We start from the raw sequence: 25,568 nt of genomic DNA, 5'->3' as shown, positions 1-25,568 counted from the left end.
CAAAGTCCCTCCCACTGTAAGTGAAGACAAGGTATGTGATCAACTCATGAGCCTGAAGATATACAAGTCCATGGGACCTGATGAGATACATCCCAGAGTCCTGAAGGAACTAGCTGACGTACTTGTCAAACCACTTTCCATGATATTTGAAAAATCATGGCAGTCAGGTGAAGTCCCTGCGGACTGGAAGAAGGGAAACATCACACCCATTTTTAAAAAGGGTAGAAAGGAGGACCCTGGGAACTACTGACCAGTCAGCCTCACCTCTGTGCCTGGGAAGATCATGGAACAGATCCTCCTAGATGCCATGCTTGGGCACATGAAGGACAGGGAGGTGATCCAGGACACCCAACATGGCTTTACTAGGGGCAGGTCCTGCCTGACGAACCTAGTGGCCTTCTATGATAAAGTGACTAGGTCAGCAGATAAGGGATGACCTATGGATGTGATCTCTCTGGGCTTCTGCAAGGCCTTTGACACAGTCCCCCACAACATCCTGATTGCCAAGTTGGACGGGTATGGATTTGATGTGTGGACTGTTCAGTGAATAAGGAACTGGCTGGATGGTTGCATCCAGAGGGTAGTACTCAATGGCTCAAAGTCCAGATGGAGACCAGTCACAAGTGGTGTCCCTCAAGGGTCCATGCTGGGACCGATACTGTTTAACATTTTTATCAATGATATAGACAGGGGGATTAAAGGCACCATCAGCAAGTTTGCAGACTACACCAAGCTGTGTGGTGTTGTCAATACACCAGAGGGATGGGATGTCATCCAGAAGGACCTGAACAGGCTGGAGAGGTGGGCCCAGGTTCATGAACTCATGAGGTTCAACAAGTGCAAGGTTCTGCACCTGGGCTGGAACAATCCTCGCCATCAGTACAGGCTAGGGGGTGAGGTATTAGAAAGCATCCATGAAGAAAGGGACTTGGGGGTGCTGGTGGACGAGAAGCTGGACATGAGCAGGCAGTGTGCAGTTGCAGCCCAGAAGGCCAATCACATCCTGGGCTGCATCAAAAGATGCATTGCTAGCAGGTCCAGAGAGGTGATTCTTCCACTTTACTCTGCTCTGGTGAGACCTCACCTGGAGTATTGTGTGCAGGTCTGGAGCCCTCAATATAGGAAAGATATGGACCTGGTGGAGCAGGTCCAGAGGAGGGCCACAAGGATGATCAGGGGGATGGAGCACCTCTGGTACAAGAACAGGCTGAGGGAGCTGGGGTTGTTCAGCCTGGAGAAGAGGAGGCTCCGGGGAGACCTAATAGCAGCCTTCCAGTACCTGAAGGGAGCCTACAGGAAGGCTGGGGAGAACCTGTTTAGAAAGGCCTGTAGTGATAGGACGAGGGCAATGGCTTTAAGCTGGTGGAGCACTGGAACAGGTTGCCCAGGGAGGTGGTTGAGGCCCCGTCCCTGGAGATATTCAAGGTGAGGCTCGATGAGGCCCTGGGCAACCTGGTCTAGTTGGGGGTGTCCCTGCTGAGTGTGGGGAGGTCGGACTAGATGACCTTTGGAGGTCCCTTCCAGCCTGGACAATTCTATGATTCTATGATTCTAAGCTAACTGCAATCTTGGGCAAAGTGTCACATCTAAGTTCCAGGTAGTTAATGAGGAAATCAAAGGTTTTGAGTGGCAAGAAGAGAGATGTGTGTAGCGTTACTTAACATTGTTGTTACAATCTTTTTCTGTCATACAATGGTGTTTAGTTGCAACCACAGCAACACATCCTATTTTGAGTCAATTTTGCTTCAAGGAAGAAGGAATTATAACTTTTTTCCCCACATACTCCATTTGATTGTTGTTAGAACTCTTATATTTTACACTTTTAAATTATTTTTGTCTTACAAATAGTCTTACTTTGCTTATTGATATATTTTAAGGCAAAATAAGAATGCAGTCAGCTACAACACTGAAAATTCAAACCATTTTTTTCTGTGCACCTCCTTGAAAATGTGTAAAGCCTTTAAATTTTTCACTGAACAGAAACTCTAGTTTCCACAAGGTGTAGTTCTGTGTAAGGATAGAAGACAATAAGCAGATAGATGAAGAATTTGTAATTAATTTAGGGGTAAATGTATTAAACAGCCTTTGCTAGGGTCACTTCCATTTAACGATATCCAGCACAGTAACCTATGCAAATCCAGACCACGTTACGTACTGCCCTTCAGGAAAACAACCTGGCTTTTTTGGCATGTCACAAAACAAGAAACTCATCTAGTTGTAAAAAGCATGAAGCTGGAAGCATATACTGAGTAATTATCAGGAATTTTTGCAACCATGTGGCCAGGTGTAATGTCTAGCTCGTTTCTGCCAATCTATTTGAAGCTATTAAATTAATGGAAAACGGGTGTTCTGGCACACAGCTCTACTCCCGCGCGGAGCTGCGCGGGGCTGTGCCGAGACCTGGCAGATGCGAGGCGTGCCTGGGCTATAAGGTACGCCGCCCGTACCTTGACCCACACACGCTGCTGGGCGATTTATAACTCATTTGGGTGTGCCTGGCAATGAAAATTTTTCCTAGACCAAGCCCTTCCTGTAAATTCCCTCTGTATCAATGATTACTCGGGCCCTCTGGGGTACGACACCCACAGCTGGTTCGTGTTTCCCGGGAAAATCTGCCGCCACAGAAAACGCTGCTTTGGCGAGGCTGGCGGAGTTCGTGCAGGGGCTTCGGGACCGAGGACCCTCCCGCGGGCCCCACCTCGCTGCCCCGGGGTCGCCGCAGCGGAGCACCGGCAAGGGCGGGGGCGGGAGCAGGGGGCGGCTGCGTGTCACCAGCGCCGCGCTAGAAACCTCCGCCACCGCGGCACCCTCAGCCACCCTACCGGGTGCCGCCGCCGAACCCCAGAGGTGCCGGACTCGCTCCTGCCAGACGCCGGACGCGCCCCGAGCTCTCTGGGCGTCTGCCACGGGCCCAGGGCGCTCCCTGACTCCGCCCGCGTCCACAGCGCCACCTGGCGGCCCGGCCGGCGGGAGCGCGGCAGTCCCGCCCAGCTCCCGGGAGGAGCCCAGCGGGGAAGGGGCGTGTCCCGGCCCCGCCCGCCGCCGCGCGGATTGGCCGCCCGCCGCGAGGGCGCGGCCGGAGCTGAGGAGCGGCGGCGCAGTCGGGCGGCGGCGGGGAAGCCATCATGTCGCGGGAGTTTGAGCTGTGCCCCGGGCGCCGCATCGGCGGCGAGCAGCCGTGCTTCATCATCGCCGAGATCGGGCAGAATCACCAGGGCGACCTGGCCATCGCCAAGCGCATGATCCGCATGGCCAAGGTGCGGTGCGGTGCGGCGCGGCGGGCGGGGCCGCCCCCTCTCCCTCAGCGCTTCCTGCGCCGCCGGGAGGGCAGGCCCGCTCCGCCACGCCGAGGCAGGCAGCGAGGGCCCCAGGGCAGCGGCGGTGGCCCGGGAAAGCCGGGAGAAGGCGTGAAGCCTCACGCCTTCCCCGCAGGGGACGCTCCGGTCGGCGAGCATCGTCTCCTGGGCGGTGGCACCGCGTGGGAGGAGGAGTGGGGCCATTTCCAGGAGGAAATTTAGGAATAACGTAGCGGCAAGGAGACGGTGGTGAGGGCCGGCAGCGCGGGTGTTTGATGTGTAGCCACCAGTCTGTGGCTCACAGCCCGCGGGCACATGGTGTCAGGGAGCCCCTGCCCGTCTCGGGACACAGGCGTGTGCGGGCACCGGCGGGCCGTGCGGTCTGCGAGGGCTCACGGCAGCCCTTTGCTTGTGCCGTAAGCTATCGGGGACGTGGGAAGGGGCAGTTAGCTGCAGAACCTCTTACTTGACTTGATTGCATTCGTGTTTTTTGAGGTGGTAGTCTGTCCTCGGGTAAAAACAGCTAAGCTGTTCTAACATTTGGTATTATGCGTGTTAGATACATATACGTTAGAAAAGGGCATATCATCACTTGAGGAAAGCTCGGGGCATAAGGCGTTCAGAGCCATGACTGTGGTTTAAGTGCAAAACAGCGTAGTGAGACTTTAACTTTGCTGTCTGCGTCACCTCAAACAAATGTCAGGTTCATACTCCTTGTTCTACAGAATCCTGTCACTTGTTTTCATGTAAAATTATCATGTGACAGCTGAGCTTGGAAAACACCACAGAAGTAAACTCTTCAAATAAGTGGCATGCATAGCAGAAGGCAGTTTGGTTTTGTAGTTTTAGTATGATTTCTTTCTAGACTGCTGCTCTGAGTGCATAAGCATCCTGAAACAAAAGGGCTTGTGTGTGTAGGTCCTCTGTCATTCTGTGTCCGTGCCATTCCTGTGATTGCTACGATGATGATGATGATGTGAAAATTCCACTGCAAGTGATCAGATTTGTTACAGAAATCCTGTCTTCGGACTTAGCACTAGTGCAGTTTCACTTGCACTTCCACTCAGTGTGCACCAGTTTGTTTTGCAGGACTGCGGAGCAGACTGTGCTAAATTCCAGAAGAGTGAACTGGAGTACAAATTCAACAAGAAAGCCTTAGAAAGGCCTTATACCTCTAAACACTCCTGGGGAAAGACCTATGGGGAGCACAAGCGTCACTTGGAGTTTAGTCATGACCAATACAGAGAGCTAAAGAAATATGCAGAGGAGATTGGCATTTTCTTCACAGCTTCCGGCATGGATGAGGTATGTGAGCCATACTGAAATGACAAGCAGAGTCCAGTTGTTTGATCTATTGGTTATTGGCACAATAGTTATTACATAAAAAGAATACGAAATATGTGTGGACCTTGAATTTCTAAATGAGGAAAGATTTAGTACAATTTAGTGAACTGCCAGTTCACTTGTGTCTCCGCAATGGTTGAGTAGATAGCTGAAAATTTTGGAGGAACTGTCAGGTATGCTGAGGTATCTATGCATAGTAAATCTTTAATTAGAGGCAAGGCCTCAGTTGAACTCTGTAAACAGTCAAGGCTTTGAGAGTTTAGAACAAGACTGCAATCTGACCGCTATCCGGTGTTGTCTGTTATACTGACTCCAAGAATTTCAAACTCACCTCTGTATTTAAACTAGATTAATGTCTCAAATCAATCCCTATTATTTCCCTCTTTTTTTTTTTTTTTTTCCTGCTGCTTACTAGACTCCAGTTCTAAGTGGCAGAAATGCTTATATTCCTTTCTCTTTTACTAATGTCATAGAAGGGGTCTCCACGTTGCCCTCTTACTCCTGAAGCATTTATGGAGTTTTGTCAGCGGTGGTCTTTAAACAGCCAGTCACCAACTTCATGAAGCTATCTGCTGCTGTTCCCCCTTGAAAGATGTATACTTTATCTCTTGCGTGTTGCCTACCTTAAAGTGATGTTTAGTTACAGTATTAACAAATGCAATGTAGAACTGAAATATGTAAACTGGAAAGATCAGACACCAGCTAAACCTCAATACAGATCAGAGTTTACAGATTGTTTTACTTTTCTTTGTGCCCTAGAAAATACGGAGCACCAAACTGAAAGAGATCCCCCAGAAGTAAGGTAGCAACTCTTGCATAAGGCAAGAACAGCCATGCCCCTGTTTTTCTGCAAGTAGCCTTATCTAAGATGGGGCAAGGATGGGATTTATTTAACGTTTTAAGGTGATCTTTCAGTGCCTCAGTCTCCATACCAAGAGAATTCCTGATGTATCAACTTGATCTCCTTTCTTGTTATCTTTTGTCCTGTTTCATCTGACATAAAAGTTCATGCTTTTCTTGTATCTCTTCTCTGTGTATTTGAACACCATTATCACATCTCTTTTCTGCTTTGTATTCTCTGAAGCAATTTCAATTCCTTCAACCTTTTTATGCTGTCTTTCTCAGTCCACTGGCTGTTCTCACTGCTTCTGTTAACTTACTGTCCTATTGACCACAGTCCTTGAATTGCTGTGCCCCAGCCAAGATGGTCAGACATCTGAAGTAATTTTTTATGGTATTTGCTGCTACTAGCAGCAAATAAAAAATTACTTCAGGTGTCTGACAGACAAAAAGGCACTTTGCATGTGTTGCAATAGCCCAACACCATGGACTCAGATCTGTGAAAAGAGGGTATTGTAATGTTTCTCTTATTGTTACCTTCATGTCTAGGAGACCCTCTGAACACCACCTACTCCTTTAAGAAAATAGTAATTAAATCCAGTAGTCTTGGACTTCTGTAACTGGGATCTTAAAGACCAATATGCTGTTGAGGGGAAAAAATTACTCTCTTGATGCTAAAACCTCCAGCTTCTAAAGACTATATAGTACAATGCAGAACACTTTTCATATGCAGCAGCTAAAATTGCTTTCCACCTCTGGGATCCCTCTTTTTCTCAAGAAGCTGTGCTCCTTGATGTGTGGGCTCATCAGCTAATTAACACTATTGATACTAGTTGTGCCTTCTTTTTTGAACAGTTAATTACATTACACAGCTCCTAAGATTTCTGGTGGCATTTCTGCAAGGCTAACTTCTGTAAATTCAGCATAATTTCTGGAACTTCAGCTATGTTGAAGAGGTTAAATTGTGTGTTTAACTATTATCAGGAAATCGGTGAAGTGATGCGTGAAGTAAATATAAAGGCTATGAGTAACTCCTTTATCTGCTCTTTTCCCGAGTGTACTGAAGAAAGAACAGGATCCCATTGAACCACTCCCTTTAATGTCATCCCTATTGTTTGATATTACTTCCTGTTCTTTGAATCTCCTACAGAAAAGCTGCCAATTTTCAAGATATATTTACCTAATAAAGAGTGGCATTACATACAAGGTCTATCTGTCATACTTCATTTAGTGCAATCTCTTCAAATTAGATCCATGTTTTTTTAAGATAGTGTGTTCATTGTCTTCGCTCACAACACATCTTAGTAAATAAACTATATTAAAGAGATGTTATGCATCCTAGTACAAGAAAATTATTCTGCATCACAACGATGACAGAAAAATTAGACTGAAGAAGATGTAATTCTCTTCTGATCATTAGCATTCTTTCTCTGGCTCTAACTATATCTGCCTGCAACAAGGAATGAGCTGAAGACATTAGAAGTGTTTGTGGGTAGATGAAGGGGGACAAAGTTAGGTAACTATTTAATTGTTTCCCTGGGCATGAATGGAGGATTTCAGTATTTCTTGCCTGTGATAGGTTTGAGATTTTTTTTCCTTAAAATACTAATTTTTGAAAGGCAACTTACTGATGCAATACTGATTTTCATGGAGCCTCCAGTGACTCCTGAATGATATTCAGTATAGCACACACATTTTTAGGAGAAGGCAGAGTACAATTAACATTTGAATAAACTGGTTTATAGTCTTTTCTTTCGCATATTTTACATTTATTTTCTAGTACCTATCCTAGAAGAAAATCCATTTTGGATTTCCCTTTTTGGGCACTTCTTTTCATGTTCTTACCCAATATAGTCATACATTTTTTTTCAGTGACAGATCTGTTCAGGAAAACTACCTGTAGTTTTAAACACTCTGTGTTTTAGTATTTCTGACCTGTAGTATATAGCAGGAAGACTGCCTGCATGCCTGCAGTACATTTCTTCTTCAACAGGCAGGTTCCCATCTGTAGGTAGTTGCTCGCTCTGTTGGGCCATAGCTTTCTTCCTTTTTTTGGCATCACAACCTCGTCTTGGAAGTTAGAGGAACAGCAGAGCTCACCTGTACTAAGCAGCTGTATTTACACCCCCTTGACCAGCTATGGCTGAGAGACGAAAGAGACTGCTTTGAGACAGGGATCCCGGTAAAAAACCTGTGGAAAATCTGGCTTTGTAGTAGAAGTATAAAAGAAGGCACCTCAATAATACTTCACCTGGAGAGAAGTCAGAAACTAATACCCTCGGAATAGTAAATGTTTCAGGAGCAGTGTATGTGGGGAGGAGATATATCTATATGACTGACTTACTTAAACTTTGTCGTCTTCTGTTTTGAAGGGTTGTTTATGTTCTTTGATCCAGTTGAAGTGGTATGTTAAAATGCAGTGATTTTTCTTCCTTGTAGATGGCTGTGGAATTTCTACATGAGCTGAATGTTCCATTTTTCAAAGTAGGATCAGGAGATACAAACAATTTTCCATATTTGGAAAAGACTGCAAGGAAAGGTAAGCATATTTTTTTGAGCCGTCTTGGATCACCATGTCTCAGTAGATCAGTTATTAGGTCTTTCCTTCAACTGATTTTGGAAAAAAATCTAAACTACCTTTAGAAGGAAATCACCGTCAGATTTGGGAAAAAAAAAAAAGTTCACCCAGCTTCTTTGTCTAGTTTAACTGAATTCATTTACGTAAATAATTTAATTTAATCTTGTATAGCCTTCTTACAGACCGAGGAAAAAACGTGTGCATGTTTTTCAATGGCTAGGTCGCCCAATGGTGATTTCCAGTGGGATGCAGTCGATGAACACAATGCATCAGGTTTATCAGATTGTGAAACCCATCAATCCAAACTTCTGCTTCCTGCAGTGCACCAGTGCATATCCACTTCAGCCAGAGGATGTCAACCTCCGTGTTATATTGGTCAGTGAATAACCCAGAATGTTCCATGGGTAGGGCACCAGACAAGGGCTATGCGCTTCTATTGAGATACATTTCCAGATCTTGGGTATACCGGAATTTACTTCTGGGAAGTCAGAAGATGTGTCATGTTTCTCATGCAATTCATGCAATTGTTGAAGTAAAAATATCCACTGGATCCTCTTCTAGCAGAACTCAGCTTTGAGGAATACAGTAAAGGATATTACTGGAGTAATCACAATTAGAGGAAAATATGACATGGTTAACAGGTTAACCCTGCACTTTGTAGTGCAAACTAAAACTGTGTGGCCTGTTACCATTGAGAAGGTATATGGAGATGAAAACATAATTTTAAATGGGGCTAGACTGGAAACTTTTGTTAAGAACACTTCATGTGAATATCAGAGCAATGGAGAAAATGGATTAGGTCCTTGTATCCTTTGCTGAAGATATTAGTTGTATATGCGTGATAATGATGCAAGAAAATTTTTCCAAGCTGGACAGTGTTCAAGCACTTGCCCAGCTTTATGCATACATAGTACGTTATTCTTAGTAGAATGGGACATAGCTGCATTTAGTTGCCTTTAGGAGTGGGTGACCGTCCCTATGTCTGGCTAAAAGGTTTGCTTTAGATTTTAAACACAGGGTTGCTCTGGATACAGGTTAAGTTTAACCACTGGGTTCTTGGATGAAAATAAAGCACTTCTGTCTTACTGTTAACTTAGAGTGATGTAGGTTTTGACAATCTTGAGGAGTAAAACTGAATTAAAAGGAAAAACGTAAGAGAAGTTGTGGAATGGAACATACCTTCTTTTCCTTGTCAGTATTGATAATCCTAGTGAGATTCTTAAAACATGACGGTCAGTAATGCAGTATGACTTGTTGAATGTAAAAAAAAAATAATTCTCAGCATAACCAACTACTTTTTTTTTTTTGTGATGCAGCAATTGTCCATTGTTTTTATTGTGATTATCACTGTTAATTTTGCTTTGTCTTTGAAATTATTACTGTGGTACTCTGTCATTATTCAAGGCGTATCAGTCAGCTTTTCCTGATATCCCTATTGGCTATTCGGGGCATGAAACTGGCATAGCCATTTCAGTAGCAGCTGTTGCTATGGGTGCTAAAGTAGTGGAACGCCATGTGACTCTGGACAAAACATGGAAAGGAAGTGACCACCAAGCATCCCTGGAGCCAAATGAACTGGCGGAGTTAGTGAAAGCCATCCGTACTGTGGAAAAAGCGATGGGTTCACCAATCAAACAGCTCTTGCCCTGTGAAATGGCTTGCAATGAAAAGGTAACTTTTGCTTTTGATTCATGTGTAGCTGATAACCTATAGCTAATAACTGTATTCAAAAAAAATAGCTTGTTAATTGTTTATTGTGGTAGCATTTCTGCCTCTGCACTCAAAAATGTCTGCTGTTAAGTAGCAGCATGCACAGTGTTTATGCTTAGCCCACTGTAACATTAGTGTTGACATGTCATTTTCTATAAACTGCTATTTCTGGCAGTTGGTAAGTATTTTTACTAAAGCATAACATTGGCAATTTTGAGTATAATGGAGTTCTATGTGTATCATCCAATGGTTAACTAAGTTGTGTAGAATTATAGAATGATTTAGGTTGGAAAAGACCCTCAAGATCCGGTCCAGACACTGCTGAGCCCACGCTAAACCACATCCTTAAGTGCCATGTCTAGACATCTTTTAAATACCTCCAGGGATGGTGAATCAACCACTTCCCTGGGCAGCCCATTCCAGTGCTTGATAACCCTTTGGGTGAAGATTTTTTCCTAATATCCATCTTAAACCTCCCCTGGTGCAACTTGAGGCAATTTCCTCTTGTCCTATCACCTGCTACTTGGGAGAAGAGACTGACCCTGACCTTGCCTCCTTTCAGGTAGTTGTAGAGAGCAGCTTACTTTTCTCCAAGCTAAACAACCTCAGTTCCCTCAGCTGCTCCTCGTAAGGCTTGTGCTTGAGACCCTTCACCACCTTCGTTGCTCTTCTTCGGACACACTCCAGCAGCTCAATGCCACAGTGTTTATGCTTAGCCCACTGTAACATTAGTGTTGACATGTCATTTTCTATAAACTGCTATTTCTGGCAGTTGGTAAGTATTTTTACTAAAGCATAACATTGGCAATTTTGAGTATAATGGAGTTCTATGTGTATCATCCAATGGTTAACTAAGTTGTGTAGAATTATAGAATGATTTAGGTTGGAAAAGACCCTCAAGATCCGGTCCAGACACTGCTGAGCCCACGCTAAACCACATCCTTAAGTGCCATGTCTAGACATCTTTTAAATACCTCCAGGGATGGTGAATCAACCACTTCCCTGGGCAGCCCATTCCAGTGCTTGATAACCCTTTGGGTGAAGATTTTTTCCTAATATCCATCTTAAACCTCCCCTGGTGCAACTTGAGGCAATTTCCTCTTGTCCTATCACCTGCTACTTGGGAGAAGAGACTGACCCTGACCTTGCCTCCTTTCAGGTAGTTGTAGAGAGCAGCTTACTTTTCTCCAAGCTAAACAACCTCAGTTCCCTCAGCTGCTCCTCGTAAGGCTTGTGCTTGAGACCCTTCACCACCTTCGTTGCTCTTCTTCGGACACACTCCAGCAGCTCAATGCCTTTCATGTAGTGAGGGGCCCAAAACTGAACAGCCTAGAGCACAAAGTACTTGGTAGTAGTAATAGGTCTCTATGACTACACAAGCTGCTTTTACACTAAGTTAAAATACTAAGTCTAATCAGATTCCCTCCATTCTGAAAAATTCCAGTGAGCCATTACTGAATTTCAGGAAGGATCTGGATGTTCCTAGCAGCCGAGTTACAGTGAAAGTCTCCATGCTAACTCAGCCTTCATTTGGAGTAAGACATAATGGGAGGGCAGTTCTACACAACCTGTTCCCAAGTAGCTGCACAATATTTTTTAGCCTTTTTGGTATACTAAGCCTAGGAATATGTTTGACTTAAACTTTTTTTTTTTTTTTTTTTTTTTATAATTTCTTCTCTGTAGCTGGGAAAGTCTGTTGTGGCTAAAGTGACAATCCCTGAAGGTGCAGTACTGACACTTGACATGCTGACAGTGAAGGTGGGAGAGCCTAAAGGATTTCCCCCAGAAGCCATCTTTGATCTGGTGGGCCAGAAGGTTATAAAAAATATCGAAGAAGATGAAACCATCACTGAGCAAGCAGTGGAAAATCATGTCAAAAAAGTGAAGTGCTGAACCAAAGCACTTCATTCCATATTTCATGATGTAGTACTGTGCTACTGCACAACATATTTAAGTACAGCAGCACGGTAGATTAGAATAAAAAGGTGTAATTAGGTTTCAAGCAGGTTAGAATTTTCAAGTTCTCATTAGCAGGTAGTTTATGAAGCAAGGGGATATAAATTACAAAGAGTAATTTTATTAGAAACCATTATAGTATCGTGTCTAGAAAATACCATGCTTCTCCTTTCTCCATTCCACTTAACCTAGACTAATTTGGAGTTTCATCAAACCTAAGATCACAGTCTACTGCTTTCTAGCTTCCCTTTTCCAGTAAGAATATAGTACATCACAATAATTTTGTCTACACTTTGAATTGTTCTAACCCTGTATCTTTTGATGTTCCTCTCTCTTTATGCAATTTTCCTCACCCCTGTGATAACAGGATGTTAGTTGGAATTGAATACAGATAAGCTAAAGTTTACATACACTGAACAGAAACCGAAACATGCAAGTGGATGGATTTTTCTAAAGGTAGAGCTGTGGGTTGCAGGAATCTGCACTCGGGGGAAAATGAGCTCCTTGAGAAAGCTAGGTTCTCAAGAGACAGTACCAAGAATGGAAGCAAATTGGGTACATAGAAAGGTCTCCCATTTAAGGAGCTAAAGAAAGAGCCTTTTTGCACTTTTTGTGAAGTGAAAGGCAAAAGAGCAAGCCAGATAAAGTAACAGGTTAAAAAACAGATATGAGATGAGTAAGTGGAAATAAACCCAACCTATGCTTCAAAAAAAAAAAATGTTAAAAGCGTCTGTTGTGAGCTGAGTGTGGCCTGAAATCTTAAATCAATTCTGCAGTGCATTTGGATACCTGCATTTGTACCTGGGGGCAACCTCCCAGCCAGGAAACCAAGCTGGTACCAATTCAGTAGCCTCCTTTCTGTATTAACAAGCAAATACATTGGGTTGGGTTTTTTCCACCGACAGTAGTGTTCAAGGCAACTGTCACTGGCTGCCTAACTAGATCATGTTGGCTAGGCTTCAACATGATGGTCAGTGCTCATCTTCTGTGTTCTGCTCTTGCCTCACAGCTTCTCACTTTTCAAGTAAGAAGTGCAATCCCACTCCTGTCAGCCTGGTGCTCTTCCCTTGTCCAGGAAGGAGTCACATGGCAGCAGCTGCAAACGAGGCATCCCTCAATTAACTTGGGTTAGTGCTGAACTCTTTGATGTAACTAATCTGTATTTTTCTGTGGTGGAATCATTTATTAGTGACGTTTATTTGGAACTTGCTACCTCTTGGTCATGAGTTGAAGTATGTGGAATTTGGTGGTGGCGCTTCTGTACCTGTGAGCTGTTTACTTGCAAAACGTTTACCCTTCTGCAATTCTGAGGAAACTGTATTTGTATCTTTAAAATGGAAAGCAGAGATTCTTTCAATCATGTGCTTGACCATATATAAGTTCTGATCCAGTATGCTTGCCTTACCTTAAAAATTTATTTGATTGTTAAAAGATTTTTTTTTTTTTTTTAAATTTCAAACTTGAAAAATAAATTTAGCTTATAAAAAAAGTTATTGTTTCTGCGTTTCATCCTGTGGTCAGCCCTTGTCTTTGCCAGCACCAGTGATGATTCCAGGACCTTTATTATTTGAACGCTCTAAGATTACGTGACCTACTCCAAGTAGCAGTGGTTCTTCACTCCAGCAGGGCTGGTCCTAGCAGCTGCTGTAAAGAGAGGCTCCAAAGATTTCCAGGACTTTAATTAAATGTAGTGAGAGAAAAAAGATTATCCCTATACAGAAATTCATAAAGAGCCTTTGCAAATAGGACACAAAAATAAATTAAGCACACGTGCCATACTGACCTAATGTTTTTACTACATCTGAGGGTCCTCCAAGTATTTCATTTTCTGTTAGGGGTGCTACATTACTGTTTCCAGTCTGTGTGGCAACAGGGCCACTCAGAAGCCCAATTCAGAGTCTCTTGTCACAAGCAAGACCAGCTAGCAGCTATTAAGTGTAGCTACAGAAGCTTGTACTTCAGTTTTACTTGAAGGGACCTTTCCAACAGCCGATGCTAGTCTTTGATTTTTCCAATGTGATACTTAAGTATGACATAATTCACTTGCTGCTTTTATTATCCAAATCTGATCTTCTCAGCTGTTTCAATATGCAATATATGAACTTGAAGCTAGAAGCAAACTAAACCTTTTAGCATACAGAATTGCAGCCTCTCTGGGCAGATGAGGGGAGGGCGTTCATAAGAAAAGATGACAATATACAGATTCAAATCTGAGTTGTATTATGCTTCTTTTAGCCAGATTTTTTTCCATTTTGCAAGTTAAAAAAGTATAAATATTATATATGGCACTTTAGGTAGTACACTGACATCATTTGTAAAAGTTAGATCACGTTTCCGCATTGAAAAATGCATCTACATTAAAAAATTACAGTTGGCTTTTTTCAACGTAACTGTTAACCTTCTAAAAGCAGCATCATTACAACTTTCTTACCACAGAGATTAATTAATGTAGATCACTGCTAAAGTGGCTTTATTTTGCTTTGTTCCTTATGTTAGTTTGCATATTCCAATGGACCCTTCCCAGAGCCTCAAGGCTGGGTAAACTGGTTCTGTGAACTTGCAGCGGAAGGTGTGCAAATGAGCCATGCCATCAGTAACATTGTAGAATGAAAGGATTCCTGCTTCATAATCCAGAAAAATGCCAATGCGATCAGGATCATCTTCCACCAAGACTGGGATTCTCTCTCCCTTGTGAAATGCCCAGTACTCAAAATCAAACTTCTTAAGGCACCAAGATGCTCTATTCCAGCCCAATCGAGAGGTTTCAGAGTCTCCTTTCCTGCCAATGGAAGGGTAGGCTGCGCCAATCCACCACCCTGCTCCAGCATGAAGCAGGTCAACCTCCCAGTAATGGCTCCCAGACAGGAATGCATCTCTGCTTAGCACTTGCCACAATTTATCAAATCTCTGGGGACCACAAGGGTAGAATATCCTCCTCCAGTTACAGCTTACTACAAGACGGTCATCAGACAATTTCAGCCTTGGGTGAAGGCTGTCGTATTCCCACGTTGGTGATCTCGCATCTGCAGTCAAAACCATAAACATACTTACTATGTTTATTGTGACTCTCGAAAGTCCAAGTTACAAAAAAAACTGCAAAGGAGCTCACAGCTGACAGTGTCTTGGAACCTGCAGTTTTGCAAGGAAAAAACTGATATTTTTAACAAAGTCTGCACTATTTATATGCACTGATGCTTTAAAGTTTCACTGGCAGGTTAATAAAAGGCAAATATGTAAGTCACATAGAACCCTCTCCCATAAGTTAAATATGTGTAACCTGGGCCAGCTGGCATATTCCACAGTCTGAAGGCCAGAAGGTGTTTTCATTCAGGCTGGATTCCCCCCCTCTGCCATCATAGCAATGTATAAACCACTCCAATGCATTCGCTGTTGGTCCTCTCCCACCAGGGAAGGCTAAGTAAGGTCTCCCGCTGTGAGAGAACACGCACACTGTGCCCTGTTACAATGCCACAAGAGAGAACCGACATCTCACATTGCGTGAGGGTCCATTCACTGCACAGTTAATTGCAACAAAGACTTACTCTCTCTACTTGTCTGTAATATTTCAGAAAATAAAGTTGTACACATGCATTATGACTATAAGATACAGCTGGATGCCACATCTCCTCTTTGCCCTGCTGTGGCCCCTAGCATCAGCTGTGACTAAAATACAGGAGTCAGTGATGCACCATTATCAGTTGTTTTATATCACAGGTCATCTTCATCTGGGTAGGATCACTGCGCACACCTGGGTACCAGAAATGAAGCAATTGCTTTGTCTGAGGCAAAGACATGCAGAGAGAGTTGCTGATGTGGGAAATGCATGTCAGGGTGCTGGGGAGCCCACTGCTAATATTCTGTCCCCTGCCATCTGCACCTGTATACTGCAATAAAATGGAGAAGCAAATAGCACTGTACATGCAGTGAGTGTTAACTGAAGCATTACCATTTTCTAAACAAAAATAAAGCCTTTATGATTTTAATTTTGGCATTATGTCTGTAAGCAATGTTAAAAGTTCCAAAAGCGTATCACTACAGGGGTACATCTCACATATGCAATATCTTAATTGTTGTGATCTCCGCTATAGTCAGAAAAGCGACTATTGGCATTCATGTGGTCTGAATAGGTCCCAAGTCACATCTCTGCACATATTTGGTGACAAAAGACAGGAAACAGAAATCATTCCTGCAGTTAAAACAGCACGCTACAGGATTCCACATTTGACTGACTAGTGTTAGGCGTAGTTCCCAGTCACTTCCAGCAGGCAAACAATGAGAATGCTAATTTTGTACAGAACACAGGTACCTGACACCGAGACCAAAAGACACTTAAAGCAGGGAGGATTAAAAGGCCTGGCTTCAATGACTGCTTTTTTCTAGTAAGCACTTGAAAAGGTGTGCAAATAAGCAGGGATGTCTGTGAGTCAAATTTACCTGGAAACCCAGACTTTCATCAAATGTGTAACTACTAAGTCTCAAACAAATGGAAATACCTCCATTGCTTTAAAAAAAGGACAAAAGGGCATCCAGGTGCTAATGTTTGGAAGCATAAACGTGAATTTGACTAGGAAAATAATGCAAAATAGCTAGAGTTCTAATTATTGGAGGACTGCAATTCTTCCAGTTTTCCTAAGTGATGAAAATTTTAAGTGACTTTAAGTCCAAATATTTATGACCAAGGTTTGTCAATTTCACCGGCCTGTGACCAGCTGCAGAGTCTGGATCCTGCAGCACAGAATGACACAAGTGGGAAAAGACCCACAACATCACAGCTGAAAAGACAGATTTTGCTTGTTGCAGCCCTGATTTCTTAACACTTGCTGCACTTTCAAGTGCAACTATTTGCTCATCTCCAGTTGAGATAACCTGCTTGGACAAAAAAGTTGCAGTGTCTGGACTCAGGTGCTCACTCAGGAGCAAGACAAGGTGACAACACTGAAAAATACCTCTCTCAGAACACACCAACCGATAGGTGCAGGGGCAGCATCTAACACACCCTACCAGCACAGTATTTCTCCCTTCCCCTTCCTGCTGAATAACAGCCAGAAGTCAAGTGTCCAACTTGGCCATAGTCATGGCCTCCACTGGGCTAGATCCAGGCCAGGAAACAGACCTTCTCTTACCAACAGGCCTTTGCCACCAGGTACCATGGTGATAGGGAATGTTGCAGCTTTGAGATTAAAAACAGCTACAGCCCTCATCTGCTGCAGGCTACCTGAAATGTCCATTCCCATCAGAGAGATGAAACCTATTCACTGTACATCTTTCCTCCCAGCACCAGAGGAAATGATCACCTGTGGACTGATCCCTTAACACATTACATGATAGACATATCATCATAGACTACAATGATGTGGAAAATAGAAAGTCTTCAAAAACTAAATTAGCTACTAGCCGATTCACACACTGGCAGTTCTGAATAAAAACACAGGCTCAAGATTTCACAGATGGAAAGTAACATTTCTTTCCCAACCCGAGCTACAGAAAAGGCTAATGAGTTTCAGGCAGTGCCAAGAACTGGCTCCTCGCAAACACTGTAAACATCAAAACCCTTTTAAGATACCATTTCAAGACAGTGTCAGCACACATTCATTGACTGTTTCAGAGATTGAGCCGTACGTGTCCAGAGTGCTTCTAATTTCTTTCAACCATACTTACGTTTTAAGAAAAGCAACCGATCAACAGGAGACATGGTTTTCAACACTGTTCCAGGCTCCTTCTTTGCAGTGGCATTAAGGCTACTGAAAACATCTGGGCAGAGATGAAAAGGGATAGTTTAGGGAGACTGCCAGTGGAAGAATATTGACTGTACTTTCAAGAAAATGTTAAAACATCATGGGGAATTTTGCTGGACAGAGTATTCGGGTTTTGCCTCCTTGGTGTGAATTCCACCCATGTCCTAGGGAAAGTCAGACTGTCACACTTCACTTTCTAACTTCATGGGACAAACTGTATTACTTTTGCTGGGGAAGGGCTACTCGCTCTGTATGCTTACACCCTTATGCTTTTTGGATAGAATGGAGATGTTGGATCCCAGTGTTGCCAAGTTACTACACAATTGAGGACAACCCCAAGTAAGCACCTCCCATTCCTCAAAAAGCACCCCTCTATCAGGTGAGAACAGAGTCAGGCAGCTGAAGACAACTGCAGAGCACCTGCGCAGTACTGACACGTCCTGCAGTGGCATTTCAGATCTGGTCTGACCATTTGCCCCAGCACCCTGATATAATGTTCTTGGTGCCAGCTCTCAGGAAAGGGATTATTAAAAGGTATCTGGGTGAAATGTGATGGTTGGCATTTCCCTGCTCACTTGTAACTCAACAAGCAGCAAGGTTTCCCCATGGTTATTTAGCTTTGTGTCTCTGTGTCCCACTAGGAAACTTAATCACGGCAAAGTTCACTTAAGGATGAAATACCAGCTCAAAGACAAAAGGAGCTCTAGGCAGAACATGTTAACCCACCTTTAAAGTACCAAAAAACAGAGAATTTTTCAGACTGCCTGAGACAGAAAGATCATCAGGTACCTCAAATTTTACAGGTACGCAATGTTCCATGCCTGCCAAATGTTCAGCCAGAGCACTTATACCCAACAGTGACTGAGAGAACAGCTACATTGCGTAGATGTGACAGTCTAGGGGTATAGGCAACATAAGCTCTGCAAGAAGAAATAAGCTGAATTGAAATAAATGACAGAGCTGGAAAAAAGTATCAGACAAACTTTAAGGCACAAAAGGCCATCTTCAGAGTAGAAAGATAAACCTCTTATGTTCCTAAATCACCATTGCTATAGCAACATTACCCCAATGCTGTTAGGGAATGCTACCCATGCTGAAAAGCTGCTGTTTTCTTCAGCTGATTTGGTAAAAAGTCCTGCTCTTACTTACAGACCACACTTTATTTAAAAGGAGAGCAGGAGAAAGCAAAATTCACGCATTCTTCCAGGTACCTTCGTTAAGCCGGGCTTCTAGTGGTTTCTGCAGAATGGACTGAAGAACTTTCACAAAGTGTTTATAATAGTTAAGTATATGTTCAAATGAGAAAGGTGTTGGATGCCACTGTTCTAACACACGTTTGGGCTCCTGCATTTCCTTTTCAATTTCTGTGTACTTCTGAGGGCAGAAAGACAAATTCTACAATTAGTAGAGATAGTAATATGAATGGACTCTTCCCTGCCAGCTCCCACACACCACAGAGCAAGGGCTGCTCTATCACTAGGTGAACATATGGGCTGTATCAGGCAAACCTTGCTGTGTTTGGCATGCCTATCAGCTCATTAGTCTGTCTACTAGGTCCAGTGGAGCCAGGGGCTACCCCAAATACGGTGAACCCATCGGTCACGGTTAAAACAGGGGACTTCAGGACACTCCGAGATGGAAATGAGTTTAAACTTTTGTGGGAAACCCCAACAATAGAAAAATTAAACCACTAAGTTTTAAGAGCAAACTAAAGAATAAAATCCAAACTCTCCCACAAAAAATCTCTCCAAAACCATGAAGAGAAGCTTCCCATGTGGAGGTATGTTGCTGGAACACACAGCAGGATGCTAGGGCTGTATCACTCACAACAAAGCAAACTCTCAAGTCTGCTAAGTTGCAAGGATGTAAAAATGCACCTCAGGCCTTCCCATGGAGGATGGCATCCTTTAGCTTGTGTGAGGGCGTAAGCACATGACAACATACTCTTCCCAAGGAAGGTTAATAAGATCATTAGGAAAAAGAGGTTGACATTGTTCTGTAGGCAAAAAGAAAAACATTGCCCCCTCCAATAAAATGATGGCTATTGCTCAGGGTAATTAGGATCTCTTGCGATTAAAGAAATTAGGTAATTCAGCCTTCCTCCTAAGGTTCCCAAGAGGGCTGCCTTTCCTCAGACCTTCATGCTACACTGCACAAAGAAAGACCTGATACAGCATTTGTCTTTAGGATTAAGAGGTACATATAAGTCTGTTCCATGTAGGCTTAAAATTAACATGAATTTCATACAGACTTGAAATCAATGCCATAGCAGAAAGACCTAACAGCTCAAAAATCAGGAACAAAACTGCTTCACCAAAATACCAACAGAAAGAAGATTAAAAGGCAGTGAGAAAAATGTTGCTTACGTACAGAAGGATCTACAAAGGAGATCACTACAGCAGTTTACTAGGACTATAAGAGGTAGAAAGAGACCATACAATACCACCTCCAGCAACTGAATAGGATCACTGTGCTGTTGTATTTGCCTGATTCGGCATGAGAAGGTCTCCAGGGCTGCAAGCTTTTCTTGACAGGACTTCAACTGCTGATCATATGCTTCCAGGGCTTGGTCAGTCTTTTCATCAATGAAGTTTTTTGCCAGACTCTCCTCTTCCCGAAGTAGCAACTGGAGTTCAGTCACTTTGTCTGACAACTGCCTTTTGCTCACAATGGCGTGTTCCTACAGATGAAGCAGAAGAGCGTTCCCCCCAATACTCAACAGATCATAAACACTTCAGGTGTTTCTCCCGCAGGCCTTCAATGTTACTTTTCAGTTAATTTTACTAGTTTGCTGCATCTCTTGAGAAATGGGTGTTTACGCCTTAAAGGAGTGGTGCCAGGATTTACCTGCTGATGTCTTGGATTGAGTGCTTGAGGGCAGATTCCAAGATGCTTATTTATGCAGAAAACACTGTTTTCAGCTGGAATGTAACAGAGCCAGGTACTCACTGCTACAAGCAGCTGACCTGGTCCTTCGGTAGCAACACTTTGCCCCCTTTTAAAGCAAGCTAGGGACAGGGAGCTTCTAGGAAAAGAAAGCCTCCAAAAAGAAGTGACATCAAACTGCTATGTCCCAAACCTCTACAGAGCTCCTTCCAGCTCCTCCTGACATTTCTATAACAGAGATGATTAAAGATGCTCCTTAGAGCAAAAGCCATTTCATGCTCTGTAAATGAGGTGGAGCTTAGTATACATTCCCATTCTTAAGACAAAATCAATAAAGTTGTTCTTGTGTTTACTTACCTCTGAAGTCAGGCTATTCAATAATGAAGTCTAGTGCAATGCAACATATATTAGTGAAGCCAAAATAACATATGCAGTTGGGGCTATTTGCTATTCCTCTGTACAAAAATTTCAACGTTGTTCTTCCAGAGATATTTGGCTGATCAGGGAGTGAGGGCCAGGCTTTGGAGACTCCTTCCCTCTTCTCTCCCTTTGACAGTAATATGTTGTGATAGATACAGGGAATATGCCTGTTTCCTGAGAAGCTGAAGCTGCCTGGTTTTTTGAATAGCTACAGAGAAAGCAAAATATCTAATGTCTCTCCTTGGAAAATGACCACCCAGTGGAGAAGGAAATCATGCTTTACCTTCAGATCATTAACAGCCTGCTCTACGCTCCTTCTGTTACCAGCTTCTTGCTCTTTTCTCTCTTCTATATCCTTCAAACACAATGCCATGAGTTCCTATACAGCAATGAAACAAAATAAAACAGTTTCATAACAACATCTGTAAAAAACAGAAATCAATATCCAGCTTCCTTTCTATATAGGGGAGTATGTCACTGAAAAGACGGCTAACCCAGCTAAACCCCCTCCTATCCTTTTTTTGTACTGAGCATGACATGATAAGGCATGTATTATCTTTGGTTAGCTCAGGTCGTCTGTCTGCTTGTATTCCCTCCCAACCTCTTGGGCACTCACAGTATTAGTCACATCTAAACCACAGCATCACACAAGCCCCTATGAGAAAAATTAACTCCATCCCAGCCACAACTAGTACAGGGGTTCTTCCTTGTGCTTTTTTTAAATTCATCCCAGTTTAGCTGCCCATGGAGCAGCCACAGGAAGCTTTGCAAGCTCACCCAATACCTCCTGTTCATGCTTTGTTTTAACTCTGGAGAGCCTGCCAGGAGACTTGCTGAGGCCTGCATGCTGTGGTGTTAAGCTTGGGAGGTTTAAGAAGTAGTAACCCAGAGGTCTTGATACCTAAGGCAGATTTTATGTAGTTTTAAAGTGGTTAAACTGTAGAGTCTTCTTTTAGAGAAGAAATGTAGCTATTTTAGTAACCAGCCCAAATGGTTTCAAGGACTTAGTAAGATAAGAAAGGATGTATGTGGTCCTGAGAACATGGTGACCAAAGACAGGGATGCAATAAATATGGACACTGTCTGACAAACAGGTAGTAGCAGGGAGATCATTAGTTTTAAAGAGCAATTAAGCAATCAGAATGTTTTGCTAACGTGAAAAGTGAGCCAAAGAACAGGTGAAGAAGATGAAGACTGAGGAAGAAACAACCCTAACTCAAAATAAGGACCACCAGAAGGCACAACTACGCATGCCCAAAAGCTTATTATAATATGTAAATGAATTCTTGGAAATGTAATGAATATGCTAATGTTTTCTTGGAATTACATTGAATATGTATACCCATTGTGTATAAATTTAATTTGACAACAGTATTCACTGCGCACAATAGGAAGCGCTATCCCCTGTGCATTCGGCACTGCAATAAAGAATACCTGCTTTCTAAACTTTAAATTGAGTCTTAGAAAGTTTTATCTGCCAGTTTGCACTAGCAGTCTGATGTTCGAAAGCTCTTTTTTTTTTTTCTGTTTCCTCTCTACAATTTCAGAGAGCTCCTTCCCACTCCTTCCCTGGTATTTTGGAGCAGTGTTAGTAGGAAGTTTCCTCGTTCCCACAGATTGTGAGCAGATGCACAGGCCACGCTGAATTCCACTGGCATTTTATTGCACTTCATGTTAGAGAGCAGGACAAGTGCAGGGGACAGCACACTAGGCTGCAAGCAAACAGCAGCACAGGGGAAAGACCACAGAAGAAGTCAGAGCAATGCAGAGCCCCATCCCGGCCTGCTGGCATGTTTTCCCCTGAAGTATCCCTCTTGCTGCTGGGAGCTCACTGCAGTGTCTGCATTCCCTTCATGACACCGGGGCAATGTGTGAATGCAGGTACTGTGCTGTGGCAACTTGATTTCAGCCAGGGTAAAGTGCACCAAGCAACAAGTTGTGCTGGTTCCCTGCAGGCCTGGCGGGCACAGGGGAGCAGATGCTGTTGATAACTAGGTATTTGTCTCTGTGCCAAACCAGGAAGGAAGCAGGGTAGAAACTTTGGTCCCCCTGCGACAGTCTGTCCCTAGGAAGTCTCTGCTGACATCTACTGGCTTCAGGATGCAGAGATTTCAGGCACAAACTATCAAAAGTAGTTGTAGCCTAAGAGATCGTATTTTGACTAGTGATTTTGCTTTCTGGGAGCAGTTACTCTGTGCAGCCCTTATGATGTGACATCAACCAGGCAGCATTCCTCTGTACTTTAGCAAATCCTAGCTGTGGATGCCAAGAACAAACGAGAACCATTGTGCGTGGACCATCAGCTGGTCCATCCCTGGATCTAAGGTTTTATAAAATAACCTGGAAGGACACTCCCTGTGCTCCTGCAGGCAGGACACAGGATCAGCATTCTGTGCACTTGATACGTATCCTGTGAGCTTGACTGGGGCTAGGAGCCTCATCTCTCAGAAATCCTTGCTCTTACAATGTTTTCACTTGAGTGAGTTGGGGCATCCAAACAATCCCTAAAGGAATGTTTCTGGAGTTGGTTCCTCGGGGTGAATGTCATGGGTTGCCTGCTAGCATTACAGACACGGTGTCTCCACCGCTAGGAAGCAGCTCTTGCATTTACCTCTGTAAAGAAAGTAATGCTTAACCAGAAATGCTTGAGGTTGGCATAAGTGTTTGCATATGATCATTGCTGTGAGGGAGCAAGTGCCTGAGATCACATGTTTTACAAGCAGAGAAGGAAGACTGGGTTTCGCTCTGTGGCTTTTGTCAGTCTTTGAGGAAGGGAATGAGGTATAGACTGCAAAATAAATTAAGGAATGTTGATATCTAGTAAAAATCCTGAATCTTCCAAGTGGTGCAGAACCCCTCTGGTCCTTCAGGGGACAGGACTGGAAAAATGTGTCTGGAATGGATAGCATAACATAAGTGTCTTGATCCACGCAAGAACATTTATCTGCTTGCATGGATGTGTCTGTGCCAAGGGACTTCCAGATGCAGAGTCTCTGGCTTTTGCTGGGAGCCCATTTTCTTCTGACTCTGTCATAATCAAATGAAAAATTGCATGTGTTTTTAAAGGAGGCACATGTCCGAAATGCAAACTATTGCACGAGGCAACACTTATGCTCAGTTTGTCAACCCTGCAAAGTTTAAATGCCATGCTGACCTGGGGATGTTGCAGCAGAACATGACACTGATAACAACTACAGATCTGGACCTAACTAGTGTTTACTGAGAGGGCTCTGTTACATCACTGACTCCGCGATATCACTGAGAGCATGGGGCTGCATTGCCTGGATCTTTCGTGGTACTAATGACAAAAATGCAACACCAGGTGCAACAAGACTGTTCAACCTGCTGGACAGAGGACAGCAGGTGAGGAACTGTGGGGCTAGACACAGCAGAACATTAGCTGTGCTGTGCTTCTTCAGTGCATCTCAAGGCACATCACAAGTACCACTGACACAGTGATTACCAGCCAAGCACTAGCATTTCTTGTTGCAGGCATTCAGGTTATAGCATCACTGTAGTGATAATGGGGTGTTTTTCTAATCGGTCTTTGAATGCTGGGAAGCATCTCGAACATTCACTGGATTTTGACACTAGACAGAGCCTCCCACTGATCCTCTGAATAAAAATACTTGGTTAGCTGCACTTCAGATTCTAAATGCATGAACATGTAGTCTTGAAATGCACAGTGCCATAAAGATGAAAATGGGTTTTTTTCACCATAGGTTTCCCTGTTCCTCATGAAGTTGGTAGTAATTTGTACAGCTCTCTGAATCTCACCAGTGTAACTACCAGGAGCAGGTGAAATCCTTGTGTTTCATCACTATTGGCCTTATAAACTGAGCTGGGCATTGGCCTACCCATGGGAGGTGGTGAGTGATTGCCTTCACATCGTTTGTTTGGTTTGGTTCTCTTTCTCTCTTCTTCCACTTCTCCCTTACTTATTAAACTATGTTTATCTCAACAGATGAGTTTTCTTGGTTTTATTCTTCCTTTCCTCTTTCCCTGTCCCATCAGGGAAGGCAGGGGGAGGGAGCAGGCAGCCGTGTGGTGCTTAGCCACCTATCAGGGTTAACCCACAACAACTCCTGCTCCCCATCCCCAAGGAGTTGTCAGAGAATGGGCTCTGTGCATGGGGACTCACTGCGGTCTAGCCAGCTACCACCACAGGGGAAAGGGATAAACAGAAACGGCCTCTCCTATCCTATTGTGGTACCTATGTTTCTGTTAAAAGCACTTCCAGGCTGGCAATGAAAACAAGTCAATCAAAACGACTGAACAAGTCAACCAAAATGACCAACAAAAAAGTCAACTGATATGACCAAAAAAGTCAACCAAACTCCTCTGATTCCCTACGCAAGGTTTGAGGAGAAAATGCTGCTGCTTGTGATGTGACAGTCACCTACCTGTTGTCCCACCTCCTGTTATGTGTGGGCTTCGGGTGTGACTGGATAACTCTCTCCCTCTCGTGCGTCAACCATGTCCATATGCCATATGGGATTTACAAGGCACTTGTCAAAGTACAGAAACTGTGCTCTGCTAGCCAGTATAGCCTACAAAGTTAATGTGACAACAAAAGCAGAGCTCTGCAAGTTGTTGATAAGGCAAGCAAAGCAAGGTCGAAGGCTGAAGGTCCGTGGCCTGCTGTGGCCACTGCACTCACCCCTGAAGCTGCCACCATCTCACCCGGGCAGAAGAAAGCCCAGCGGCACAAGTCGCAGGAACGAGATAAAAAGCGTCAAGACACACAACCAAGTAAGGAAGGCCTTTGCCCCAGCCCCTGGTTACACCCCAGTCCCGCCCCCC

The 25,568-nt window shown here is 43.7% G+C and overlaps 2 protein-coding genes across 2 annotated transcripts; one reads left to right on the top strand and one right to left on the bottom strand.

Moving 5' to 3' along the window:
- The first annotated feature begins 3,093 nt into the window (after nucleotides 1-3,093).
- Nucleotides 3,094-13,213, top strand: NANS (N-acetylneuraminate synthase). Its single transcript, XM_014953835.1, has 6 exons — nucleotides 3,094-3,257; nucleotides 4,386-4,601; nucleotides 7,920-8,019; nucleotides 8,279-8,433; nucleotides 9,463-9,729; nucleotides 11,452-13,213. Exons 1-6 carry the CDS (start codon nucleotides 3,126-3,128, stop codon nucleotides 11,659-11,661), a joined length of 1,080 nt encoding a protein of 359 aa, XP_014809321.1. The 5' UTR covers nucleotides 3,094-3,125; the 3' UTR covers nucleotides 11,662-13,213.
- Nucleotides 13,214-13,387: 174 nt separating this feature from the next.
- TRIM14 (tripartite motif containing 14) lies at nucleotides 13,388-25,484 on the bottom strand. Its single transcript, XM_014953833.1, has 7 exons — nucleotides 25,426-25,484; nucleotides 25,169-25,315; nucleotides 21,049-21,144; nucleotides 19,906-20,139; nucleotides 18,671-18,833; nucleotides 17,383-17,475; nucleotides 13,388-14,747 (listed from the first exon to the last, which is right to left on the bottom strand). The coding sequence occupies exons 3-7, from the start codon at nucleotides 21,136-21,138 to the stop codon at nucleotides 14,212-14,214; spliced, it is 1,116 nt and encodes a 371-aa protein (XP_014809319.1). The 5' UTR covers nucleotides 21,139-21,144; nucleotides 25,169-25,315; nucleotides 25,426-25,484; the 3' UTR covers nucleotides 13,388-14,211.
- Between the last annotated feature and the right edge of the window lie 84 nt (nucleotides 25,485-25,568).

This window comes from Calidris pugnax, unplaced genomic scaffold (genome assembly GCF_001431845.1).
Source record: "Calidris pugnax isolate Ruff unplaced genomic scaffold, ASM143184v1 scaffold250, whole genome shotgun sequence".
NCBI lineage: Eukaryota > Metazoa > Chordata > Aves > Charadriiformes > Scolopacidae > Calidris > Calidris pugnax.
Note: the sequence above shows the minus strand (reverse complement) of the source record. Positions and strands in the feature narration are given on the sequence as shown.